Source organism: Cryptomeria japonica, chromosome 7, assembly GCF_030272615.1.
Source record: "Cryptomeria japonica chromosome 7, Sugi_1.0, whole genome shotgun sequence".
Lineage (NCBI taxonomy): Eukaryota > Viridiplantae > Streptophyta > Pinopsida > Cupressales > Cupressaceae > Cryptomeria > Cryptomeria japonica.
In genome coordinates, this window is record NC_081411.1 from 358,389,083 (window position 1) to 358,401,739 (window position 12,657).

The 12,657-nt window shown below is 37.5% G+C and overlaps 1 protein-coding gene and 1 pseudogene across 1 annotated transcript in view; both read left to right on the plus strand.

The window, feature by feature from the left end:
• The window catches only part of LOC131856758 (disease resistance protein L6-like), a 34,136-nt gene extending 23,072 nt beyond the window's left edge, over positions 1-11,064 (plus strand). Inside the window, exon 4 of the mRNA XM_059208680.1 lies at positions 9,265-11,064. Within this exon, the coding sequence (XP_059064663.1) occupies positions 9,265-10,453 (1,189 nt within the window). The 3' untranslated portion in view covers positions 10,454-11,064. The remainder of the gene's footprint in view (positions 1-9,264) is intronic.
• LOC131856759 (disease resistance protein TAO1-like) lies at positions 10,457-12,008 on the plus strand (annotated as a pseudogene).
• Positions 12,009-12,657: the final 649 nt, after the last annotated feature.

The window sequence follows — 12,657 nt, forward strand, 5'->3', positions numbered from 1 at the left end:
GGAAAAAGACTCATACTACTTTGTCAGAAAGTGCAAGAAATGCCAAGTTCATGGCGACCTGATACATGCACCCACACAGGAATTGCAACCAATCACAACACCATGGCCTTTTTGTCAATGGGGCCTTGACCTTGTGGGTAAAATCCATCCATCTTCATCCAATGGCCATAAATTCATTATTACTGCCACCGAATATTTCACAAACTGGATCGAAGTTGTTCCACTTACCCAAGTTACCAGCAAGCAGATCGCCTCATTCATTCTCAATTACATCATCTGCCGGTATGGTGTACCCATGTCCATCATCACAGATAACGGTCTTCCTTTCAAAAATCAGGATATCCATGAACTCTGTGAGAAATTTCACATCCAACACCGCTTTTCCACCCCCTATTACCCACAAGGCAATGGTTAGGCTGAAGCATCAAATAAAAACATATTGAGAATCCTCAAGAAAACAGTCAATGATGCCAGACATGATTGGCATGTTCAATTGAATCCAGCACTATGGGCATATCGAAATAGCATTCGAACCCCTATAGGCGCAACTCCCTACTCACTGGTCTATGGTGCAGAAGCTATTTTACCTATTGAGGTTGAGATCCCATCACTACGGGTTTCCTTACACAATCTCATAGATGATGAAGCATACAGAGTATCCCGTCTTCAAGACTTAGAGCTACTTAATGAGAAGTGACAAGCTGCATACAATCACCTTAAGGCCTATCAGCAGCGCATGAGTAGAAGCTATAATCATCGAGTTAGACCTCGTACATTCGAGGTAGGTGATCTTGTTCTTCGATAAAATCCTCGTAACCAACCCAACTGAGAACATCAAGGAAAGTTTGAATCAAATTGGCTAGGTCCATATGTTGTCACTGTTGTATTTGGATCTGGGGCATATCAGTTGGCTACTTTAGAAGGAGAACTGCTAGCAGATCCGACCAACAACTTGCACCTCAAACGGTTTTACACCTAAAAAGCCGTACAAAGCATCAGGCTCCCATATATATTGGCAAAAATACCAAAAACATTCAGATAAATGTCTCGAAGAAAATACAAAAACATCAAAAGAGTAAGAGAAAAATCATGCATCCAAACGGTGAACAACCACTCCGGTGGCACCTTGGGTAAGTACGATGGTGAAAACCTGGCAAACAGGCACCACTCATAAAGGCTATGGCTCCATTGTCTTTTAGACTTGTTGTGATCACATTCCTTTCATACACACATCCATCCGCCCAAACCATGGCTTGTTATTAATCTACAATCGAGATAGTGCTCCATGCATCTTGCATCCCACTTTCTTATAGTCATGTCTAAACTAGGGGCAATGCCCTTAACCTCTTGATGGAAGTGGATTCTACATTGTTTCATGATTCATTGATTTCTTCATTTAAAACTATCTCACAAAATCAACAAAAACATTCAAAACAATTCAAAAATCCCAAAAACATTGGAAAACTATCTCACAAAATCAACAAAAACATTCAAAACAATTCAAAAATACCAAAAACATTGGAAAACTATCTCATAAAATACCAAAAACATTCAAAACAATTCAAAATCCAAAAAAATCAGAAAACATCAAAGATCAAACAAAAACATGGCAACACCTTGTACATACTCATCTGCGCAGATATCAAACAAGCATTGAAAAATCCTCGCACGATGATCACTTCTCAAAATTGACCAAAACAATCGACATCAACAATCAAACTGTCTTCAACAAGGATGCATCCTTCCTTACCAAAACAAAGACAAAATGACGTTTTCCTTGACAAGAAAATTGTGTTAAGCTATCAAATACTTGGTTGATTTGTGAATAATTCATTCGTTTATTTGTATCAGGTTCTTACAACATTGTTTGTGTATCTTCTGCGAATAATTCTGATGAAGTTCTGGGGCATGTATTAATGGTTTCTATGTGGGAAGTTCACTAAGTTACGTGATCTTATGCGAAATGCAGACATAGATCATTACGGCTTGTTGACTACAGCATATACCTCGACCATCTGAGCATGAACCATTATCGAGGATCCATATTCTTTATTCTTTATGCATGTTGTTGGCTTACAGGTACAATGCTCCATCTTTGGTTCCTACTGCCTCATCCACGCTCGATAATGATTTATCTCTTATTACGGTATGTACTTGTCTCAGGATATGATCGGTAAAAGATCAAGGAGGACGTTCCCAATCATGCATGAAAGGAGATAATCCTTGTCTGTTCCGCAAGCAATACTCAAGTCAACTTGATCCATTATATCAAGTTGCTTGTATTAACTTGCTATATCAAAATCCATGTAAGGAATACTCAGGTCATCTTGAATCATTGTGTCGAGATGCTTGTATTCTCTTCCAACATTTTAAAAGCTCAATGATGAAAATAAAGCACTATGGATCATCATTCCATCTCATCTGTATATATTGCATTCCGTTGCATTCCATCCATCCATACATTCATAAATAGCTGCATATCATTCATACATAGTCATAACAATGCATACTCTTTTTTCCTCTTCTTCCATAGGAATGAGTCATCGGTCCTCCATTTCTTCTATCTAACATCGAATCCCCCGCTCACCCTCCCCATCTCGATAATCAACATCACATAGCCTACATCGTCTCTCATCAACCCAATCAAGCCACATTCATCACCATCCATCTCTAACATGAGGGGTTGCATTTCCCATCCTAAGTCATCCTATAAATCAAGCCAGTTACTCTATCTGCATAGGTACATCAACTCACACACACCTGGACTATCAATAGATACTCTGATCAAGTTTCTTCGGGTCTCAACAGGTAATCGATCATGGCAAACCTAGACTACATTAGGCATTTATCATAATGACCTAGTTTCAACGGGGCTGCCATGATTCACCACAACCGTCCATCACACACACACACTATCAATTGATCGACCAATCCAACACAATCACAACAAACAATTACATCAATTGTCTAAGTCTCAATGAGTATTTTTCTTCATATACCTTGACTTCATCGGGCAATTACATCAATTGCCTAAGTCACATCAGGTCACTTTGATTCACTTACTCAGACTTTATCCTGTCCAAGCGACCAACTGACATCAACTATCACGCTTTGACTCGACCGGGACAATTTAACCAATTGCACCAGATTGTTCAACCAATTTTGATCAATTGTATAGCATCAATCGAAAACACAACCACCATATTTTCATCATATCTCCTACATGACCTCAGGGTACTCACTAGCTTGCCATTTCTTCGTATTCACTCCATTTTCTCCCATTATCTCACCATTAGTTCTATTATCTTCTCTTCTACCACCTTGCCAATTTTCATTCTTTTTCGAGAGATCACCCGATTTTTCAAAAAAATTCGGCCCATCTCTTGAGGGGGCACACCACCCATTAAATTAACATTTATGGGGCATATTTCTTCACACCTATTTTTCTTTTTTTGAAATGACGCGATAAATTGCATCGTCTCAAAGAGGGGCAAATGTAGTCACATAAATCTGTCCAGTTTAATTAAATGAATAAATTCTATTTATTTGATTCAAAATCCACTAGCCATCAATTAATTAAATATTTAATTAATTCATCTTCAAACATTCTTCTATTAATTAAATAAATTATTCAATTTTTTTTAATTAATTCACTATACCAAACTCACAATCAATTAAATGAATAAATTCTATTTATTTAATTAAAATCCCCCTTTTCCTCTTTTAAATAAATTAACATTTATTTAAATCATTAACCCCCCCCCCCCCAACTTGCATTTTCCTACAAATGCAACTTGCACCTATTTATTGAAATAAATGAATTTTATTTTAATAAAAATCCTATTTTCCCTCACCCACCAAACCCACTTGCAATCCTAACCCCCTTCTAGATTCTTCTAAGCCCTTCCTAATTAACCTAATCCATCCCCTAATTATTGTCACATTCCTAAGCAGCTTGGAGTCACTTCTCAAAGACTTCAAAGTCTTTGAAAAGCATTTATTGCTTTGTGTGTTCAACAATTTAACCTCCAAAGTCTTCCAAACCACTTATGGCTCTTACATGACCATTTATGGTTAACCCCTAACTCAACCCTCATGTAACCCATGTGTCTCCTCAAGCATTTATTGCTTTGACCATGGTTATCCCTTTTGCCTTTGCACAAGAGTTTATCCATTGGATAAAAGCTTTATTCTTTGAATAAAGAATTTATTCACTCAACCCAACCTTGACCTTAACCCCCAAGTTGACTCCCAAGTCATGTCAAGCATTTAATGCTTATTCCCTCTCCTCTCAACCTATCTCATATTGACACTTGTCATCATGGGATTGGATTGAAAGCCATCACATGGATTGAATATCATTCAATCCTGACCCTTGTTGAGATTACTCAATCTCAACCATCCATTGCTCCATTTTACCTATAAATAGAGCTCACATTGCTCATTTTCAAATCCTCAAGCCTCAAGCATCCTGAAAACTTGTATGCATTTAAGCTATAGGCATTTTGAGAGAGCATTTTAGCATAATCAACTCATATATTGTCATTTTGGATAAAATAAATCATTTTAGTATCAATAGCTTAGTATTAGCTTCTTTATTTACATTTAGAGCAATACTTCAATCTCAAACCTCCATAATCATCCATAGTGCAAAAAGCTGCTGAGAGCTACACTATTTTGGAACTTGGAGAGGAGAGGAACAAAGGAGAAGAAACCAAGAGCATGTTAGGAGGCATTTGGAGATGCCTCATCATATTTACCTTCTTAGTTAGATATTTTATCATGCTTTTGATATCTCTTTTGATATGCTTGTGTAGGAAAGTATTTTGTATGTGATTTCTGACACTAATAGTTTGTCTTTCCTTCTTGTTTGCGTTTGGTTATCATTGACTAACCTTCCCTTTTTGCAGAGCATCAACATCTATAATAACTCAACAATGATTTTGAAACATCATCAGAATACAAATTATGTTGACCTCAAGGTGTTAATTCATTAATATTATGTTTTCTATATCTCGGTCTCCCCTCCTCTCTCTCTCCATCTCTCTTTCTCTCATTTATCTCTTGTCACTCCCTCTTAGTATCTATCTCTCTATCTCACTCTCCTCTTCTATTAGGTGTGTCTCTCTCTCTTTCCCTTGCTCTCCTACCCTTCTCTCCCTCTCTAGGGACATATGGTATTCTTAGGGTTCATATGGTATCCTAGGGATCCACGCATGTGTCCTACGGGGTCATAGGACACCATATGACTTGTAACAATACATAAGATGTCATATGGAGTCCTAAGGGGTCATAGGTTGTCTCAATTTAAATATGTTAGTGCACTTCCCCTTCTTGGTGATTTTGGATCTTGGTGTCTCAATTTAACCATTGGAGGTCACCCTAATTGGTGCAAAGAGAGGGAGAGAGTGAGAAAGAGAGTTAATGAGAAAGGGAGAGAGGGAGGGGGAGGAGAGAGGGAGAGAATAAGAGAGAGATACACCTGAGAGAAGGGGAGAGTGAGATAGAGAGGATGAGAGGGAGAGACTTTAGAGATAAAGAATGGGAGAGAGAGAGAGAGAGAGAGAGAGAGAGAGAGAGAGAGAGAGACTTAAGTGAAAAAGAGAAAGGGAGGGGGGGAGGTAGGGAGAGAGTGGGAAAAAGATACACTTGACAGAGGAGGAGAGTGAGATAGAGAGATAGAGGCAGAGAGGGAGAGAGACTTAAGAGAGAGAGAGAGAGAGAGAAGAGAGAAGATTCATGGAACATTGTTTTGGCACATAGCGTGATGATGGAAGATTCGACTAACATAGCGTGTTAGTCACTTTCACTGATTCGCGGATTGCGTGGCCGTCATTTCCTTATGCCCCGCGAAACAACGAATTCGACTAACATAGCGTGTTAGTAGATTTCGCTGATTCGTGGACTGCGTGGCCGCCATTTTCTTTTGCCCTATGAAACCTGTGAATTAGACTAAGTCGCTTTCGTTGATTCGCGGACTGCGTGGCCGCCATTTCTTTTTCCTCACGAAACAACGAATTCGACTAACATAGCGTGTTAGTCGCTTTCGCTGATTCGTGAGGTGCGTGGCACAAACGAAGTGACTACTTTCTTTCTAATAATGGGGGGAATATTAATTTAGTTTGAAAGCTCCCATTTTGGCTTATGAGCGGGAGAAAAGAGTTTGGAAAAATCAAACTTTAAGCAGGATTACGGATGACGGAAATGGTAACAGGTAACGGCGAAGCGGACGGGTCAGAGGGGCCCACACCAGCCACTCTAAACGGTCAGCGCTTCGAGTGCATTCGTTAAGCCTTTCTGTCAATCGGAAAACGACAACATACCTCCAGATCAGCCTGATGGTGGGTCCATCGCATTATGGGAGGGCATGGGTTTGGAGCCAGAATAGAGGCATCCCACAAAAAGCAGCCACAAAATAGAGCCTGTGACGTTGGCATCAACTGAGCGGGGAGGAAGACATTTTAAAATTAAAAGCATCCGCAGCCCAATTTGAATGTAACTGCAGGGCAGGAACAGGTGGAGAGCAGACACGGTTAACCTCAAACATGTGGTTTATATATTAATAACAGATAAAGAAACGGACGGAACGGAGTTAGAAAAGTCAAGTAGTCAAAGAGCTTAGTGTGTGCTCTTTAAGGCTGGCCATCTACGCAGCCCCTCTCTCATCTCCTATATACTTTGCCCTTTAACCCTTGAACAACAACAAGTCTCTTTTCATTTGCTCCTTATCTTTTCCTTCACTTCAATCAAATATCATGGCATCTACTTCTAACAGTAGCACGCACCCACTCCTCCAATAATTTGCACCATCTACATCTGATTCTACTTCTGCTGGATCCTCCTCAGTGCCTACCTTTGTCATGTACAATCCACCCACAACTAAACTTGTCTTCCAAAGTGATAAGAGCTATCACGTGTTTTTGAGCTTCAGGGGACCAGATGTCAGAAAGACTCTGGTTGATCCTCTCTATCAAGCTCTCTCCGCAGCAGAATTAGTTGTCTTCTTAGACAGTGAAAAACTGGAAAAGGGGGAAATAATTGGGTTGAGCTTGGAAAAAGCAATCGAGACCAGTGTCATACGCATTCCTATATTTTCCCAAGGCTATGCGGACTCGGCTTGGTGTCTCAAGGAGGCCGCTGCAATGTTGAGGACCCCTGGTTTGATTATTCCCCTGTTTTACCATGTGGATCCAACTCATGTTAGATACCCTGAAAACGAGTCCAGTCCGTATAAGGAATCATTCCTCAAACATTATGGCCGTTCAGATCGATACCCAAGAGGAGAGATTGATGGGTGGAAGAAGGCCATTCTACAGATCTGCTCTCGCTCAGGATGATCCATGGATATAACTCAAGGGTAAATAATGAACTAATTAATTTTTTATTTTTTAACCTTTATCTATTTTCGCTCATGATGATCCAGGGATTATATTTTAACTTTGTAAGTTTATTCTCTATTTTTGATTAAATTGTTAACAAAATTTCTTATAAGCCATGGATATTTAATATTTTATCCGTTCTTGGTAGGATGGCTCATGATTTATATTTTTAATTTCTAGATATTATTTCTTATTTATTTGATAAAATATCTAATTAATTAAGCTGAGATTATATTTCCAAAACGACAATCATCTTCCATATATTTTCATAAACATGAATCGTTTGTAAAGTCAATCAATTGAGTTATTCAATAAATTTGAGTACTGCAAGAGGTATTTGCTGCTACAGTTTGCTTTGGAGTGTAGTTGAGGGCGTTATAGGAAGGCATACATTACAGACCCAAATATTATTTACGTTCAGATTTCTGTATTTTGGTTTGAACATTTATTTTTAGCTATTTTTTATTGACACGATCACACCAGTTTTGGGAAGGGCGGTGAAGCTCTATATTCTGGAAACATGTCGTAGATAGGGTTCAAATGATTCTTTTGTTTTCACATTCCAGTCTTCACAATTCGAATTCATAATACTCCAATTTTGTAAAAACCAGGATTTTTTATTGCAACGTAATGTTTTTTGTACCCCTATTCCATCTATGTTAGCCTCCAAATCCTTATTTTTAATTTCTTTTTTTTTGCATGATGTTTATTAGTGTTGTTGTGTCCATACATGTCTACCAGTTTGGCTTTTATGGATAATGCGTTAGTGAAAGAATGGGTGGTTGAATATTGTAATCACTGAAAGCCATGTAAATTAATTGTTGCATGAGAATTGGTTCAATAATCACTTTTATATATTTAATAAAATTGATTGAACTATGTATCTGATCCAATTATAACCTTAATATTAACTCTAATTATAACCACCATCCCAATTCCAACCCTAATCCCAACCTCAACTTTAATTGTAACCTCAACTCTAATCCTAAGTCTAATCATAATTGTCTCTAACCCTAGCCTAAACCTAATCCCTAACTCTAATCCTAACCATAACCCAAACCTTAAAACTAACACTAACCCTAACCCTAATTATAGCCATTATAGTAATTCTTGAGTTATGGTTCAATTAGGGTTCAATCATATATTAATTTTATTTAATACCTTCCAATTTGTACAAGGACTACTAATTATATATATATATATATGAATAAGCCTTTTTGGTGTGCCTATTTTTTAATCAATTTATCACATTAAACTGCAATAAGGGTCTTGGAAAAGGACATCTCTTGGCTTATTCTATATATGTTATTGAATATATATAAGCTGGTTAACATCTTTTATGTCATTACTCAACCTTTTTTTTGTCTATATTTCTTTTAATATTTAATTTATTTCAAATAGACAAATCAATCATTTTTTTAAGTGGTTTAGTTTCCACATTTCATGGAGATATGTAGTTTCAAATTATGTACTGCATGATCCATCATCACTAAGAAGCATAGAAATCAATATAAAGATTATAATGTATGAGAATGAAACATAGAAAGCAATATAGAATGGAGTCATCCATATATAGAAATGTATCATGTAATATGATCTTAAATAATAATGATGAAAAATTACACACAATTTAAATTAAAAATCTATGATAAATCATTTTTTTTTTACTCAAAATTTTTTAAAACACTAATAAACTTTCAAACTTAAAGATAACACTAAAATTTTTTTGGACACTTCCTTTCATAACTATGTACAAAAGAAAGTGGATTTTCCACGTTTGTTTTTTTGAAGTTTTATTTTCCAGCTTTCTTGCTACTTTTTGTAAAGCAGTGGAATGATAATAATTATAGGTTGTGATTTCTAATGACCTACCTTGCCATTGCAGCTATGAAGCTCGGCTAGTAAAGACTCTGGTGAATGACATAATTAGGACATTGGATAGAGTGCCGTTACAAGTTGCCAAGTATCCAGTAGAATTGGACAATGTGAAGAATGTGTTCATTCAAAAATTAAATCTAAATTCAGTGGATGATGTGGTTAAAATTGGAATATGGGGTGTTGGTGGTATTGGCAAGACAACAGTTGCAAAGGCTGTCTACAATCAAATTTATTCTGATTTTGAAGCTGCCTCCTTCGTATTTAATGTCTGTACCAATGCTGCAGATTCCATAGGCCTCACAAATGTACAGAAACAACTTCTGGAAGAGCTAACTAGATATGATGGAAAAGTGCACAATGTTGACAAGGGCATATCTTTGTTTAGAGATCGTTTGAGAGGAAAACGTCTCCTACTTATTTTGGATGATGTGGATACTATTGTACAATTCAATTCTTTGGTTGGGGATTGGCTAGTTCCTGGCAGCAGAATTATTATAACATCCAGAGACAAACACATTCTCAATGTTGCTGGGATTCCATCCTCATGCATCCATGAGATGAATGGATTGGAGATAAATGAAGGTCTCCAATTATTTAGTTGGCATGCCTTTCTTAGAACATCTCCAAGTCCTAGTTATGAAGATCTGACTAAAAGAATAGTGAAAGCCTGTAAGGGGCATCCTCTTTCTTTGGAAGTCATTGGATCCTACTTATATGATAAGCAGGATAACATAGGTTGTTGGACCGATGCTCTTCGAAACATTATTCTCAACCCAGAGATTCATGAAAGACTCTACATCAGTTATAGCGCTCTTAGTGATGATGAAAAAGAAATGTTTGTCGACATTGCCTGCTTCTTTATTGGGGAAAACAAAAGATTTCCTATTGTTCTCTGGAAATCCTTGTACAGGATGGTAGACAGTGTTGTATGTAATCTTTCGATGAAATTACTAATAAAGATTGACGACAGAGGTATATTTGATATGCATGACCATTTGCAAGACATGGGGCGGTTGATTGCTGAAAAAGAAAAAAGGGGTACCCGACTATGGGAGAAAGAGGGTACCCGACTAGAGAAGGCTGCCCATTCAAGCACCGTATCCAACATCAATTTCTCTCGCCTTCGGCTCAGTGGAGGCAATCTACAAAGGCTTAAAATGATGTGCAGACCTGGACTTTGCTATCTTCATTTGTAGAATATGCCCATCGATGTCCTGACAGAAGACACGTTGGCTATGCTTCCTAAGAGTTTGATATGGTTAAAGTTAGAAGATTGTACCTTTGCAGTTGGGAAGAATAGAGCACTGAAGGAGATCCTTACAGCAATAAGAAAGATAGATAGAGCACTAAGGAAACTGCGTCACTGCATAATTGTTGGCAATATTAGGCAATTGAAGATTATGCAACTAAATGACTGCCATTTCTTCGACAGCCTTTCTGTCTCCTCCATATTTTCACTTCTTAATATACAATTGCTACAGCATTTGTACTTGAAAGGGTGTGAAGGCTTAAATAACTTCCCTGACACTATTGGCAACCCGTCACAACTGCATCACTTGGAATGGTATTATTGTGAAGGTTTAAATAACCTTCTTCACACCATTGGCAACCTATCACAACTGCAGAGCTTGTACTTGGAAGGGTGTGATAGGTTAAATAATCTCCCTCATACCATTGGTAACCTGTCACAGCTTCAACACTTGAACTTGAGATGGTGTGATAGATTAAATTATCTTCCTGGTACTATTGGTAATTTATCACAACTGCAACATTTAGATTTGGGAAGGTGTGAAAGCTTAAATCTTCCTTGCACCATTGGCAACTTATCACAGCTGAAACACTTGAATTTGATAGGCTGTAAAAGCTTAAAGAACCTCCCTTATGCCATTGGCAACTTGTTAGAGCTGCAGCTCTTAGATTTGGGGAGATGTGAAAGCTTAAATAACCTTCCTGATAGCATCGACAATCTCTCACAGCTGCAATGCTTGTATTTGGAAGGGTGTGATAGGCTAAAGAATCTCCCTGATGCTATTGGCAATTTATCACAGTTACAACTTTTGGACTTGGGAAGGTGTGAAAGATTAAACAACCTCCCTCATACCATTGGCAATTTGTCCCAGTTGCAACACTTGAATTTGAGATGGTGTGATAAGTTAAATAATCTCCCTGAAACCATTGGCAACCTGTCACGACTACAGCACTTGAACTTGGAAGGATGTGATAGGTTAAATACCCTTCCTGATAGCATTGGCAATCTGACACAGCTGAAACAATTGGACTTGGAAGGATGTGATAGATTAAATAGCCTCCCCGCTACCATTGGCAACCTGTCAGAGCTCTAGTACTTGAATTTGAAGGAGTGTAGAACTTTGAATAATCTACCTCATACCATTGGCAACATGTCACAGCTGCAGATCTTGGACTTGAATGGGTGTGCAAGTTTAAATAACCTCCCCAGTACCATTGCCAATCTGTCACAGCTGCAGTACTTTGACTTTGAAATGCTTCCTCACACCAGTGTCTATCCAGAAAACTGGGTGCACTTTGATTGAAATAATAATAATCAAAATAAAGTTTTACTTCATAAAATGTCATCTAGTATGCTCAGTAAACATTGCTCTTTGCCAGCTACAGCGTTGAGTAGTTTCCAATCTTGCAATGATTTTTAAATGGGAAGAATTTTTTATTTTTTTTTTGCTCTCCAAATTTGAGTGTTGAGGGATTATTAAATATAATTTCCTAAAACGGCTTAAATTTTCTGTCACCCACTGTACAGAATAGGGGATGCATTGCAAGCTCTCTAGAATGAATCTGCATATGATATGAAATGTTCTATTACGATTTATCGGCATGTGAATTTAGTTTTCCTAATTATTTAGTTTTCATACAAATTTTGTTTGAGAAGTTTTATTTCCAGCATAGCAAGGTGAAACTCTCGTTGAAAATCTTAATCGCATTCGCCCCTTGCCTTTGATTCTGAGGACTCTATAAGTTGTATTGGGACTGGAACATATAATGTGAAATTTGGTGACAAAGTATAAATTTGTTGCATCTCATCAAGATATTAGATTTTCTGAGAAAGGCGATTTGGAGGAATCCAGCTCCTCACAAATGCAAATCATTAGCCTAGTACAATGTGATGAAAAGAATTTAGTATGATCCAATTGTCCTCTCTATAAATAGAAGTTTGAAACTATGGGTCATATTCTCCTTCACTGCAATTATGCTACTTCTGTTTGTTATAGGATTTTATTATTGCTAAATATGAAATGTGTTGGGATTAGGTGTCTTAACCTTGGAGTCCTAACATTGGTTATTCAATAATTGTTTATTCTAATTTATTAATTTCCTAAGTTGTCATTCACTTTGTGGGTCCTCTTGGTGAGGTGGCATCCTACAT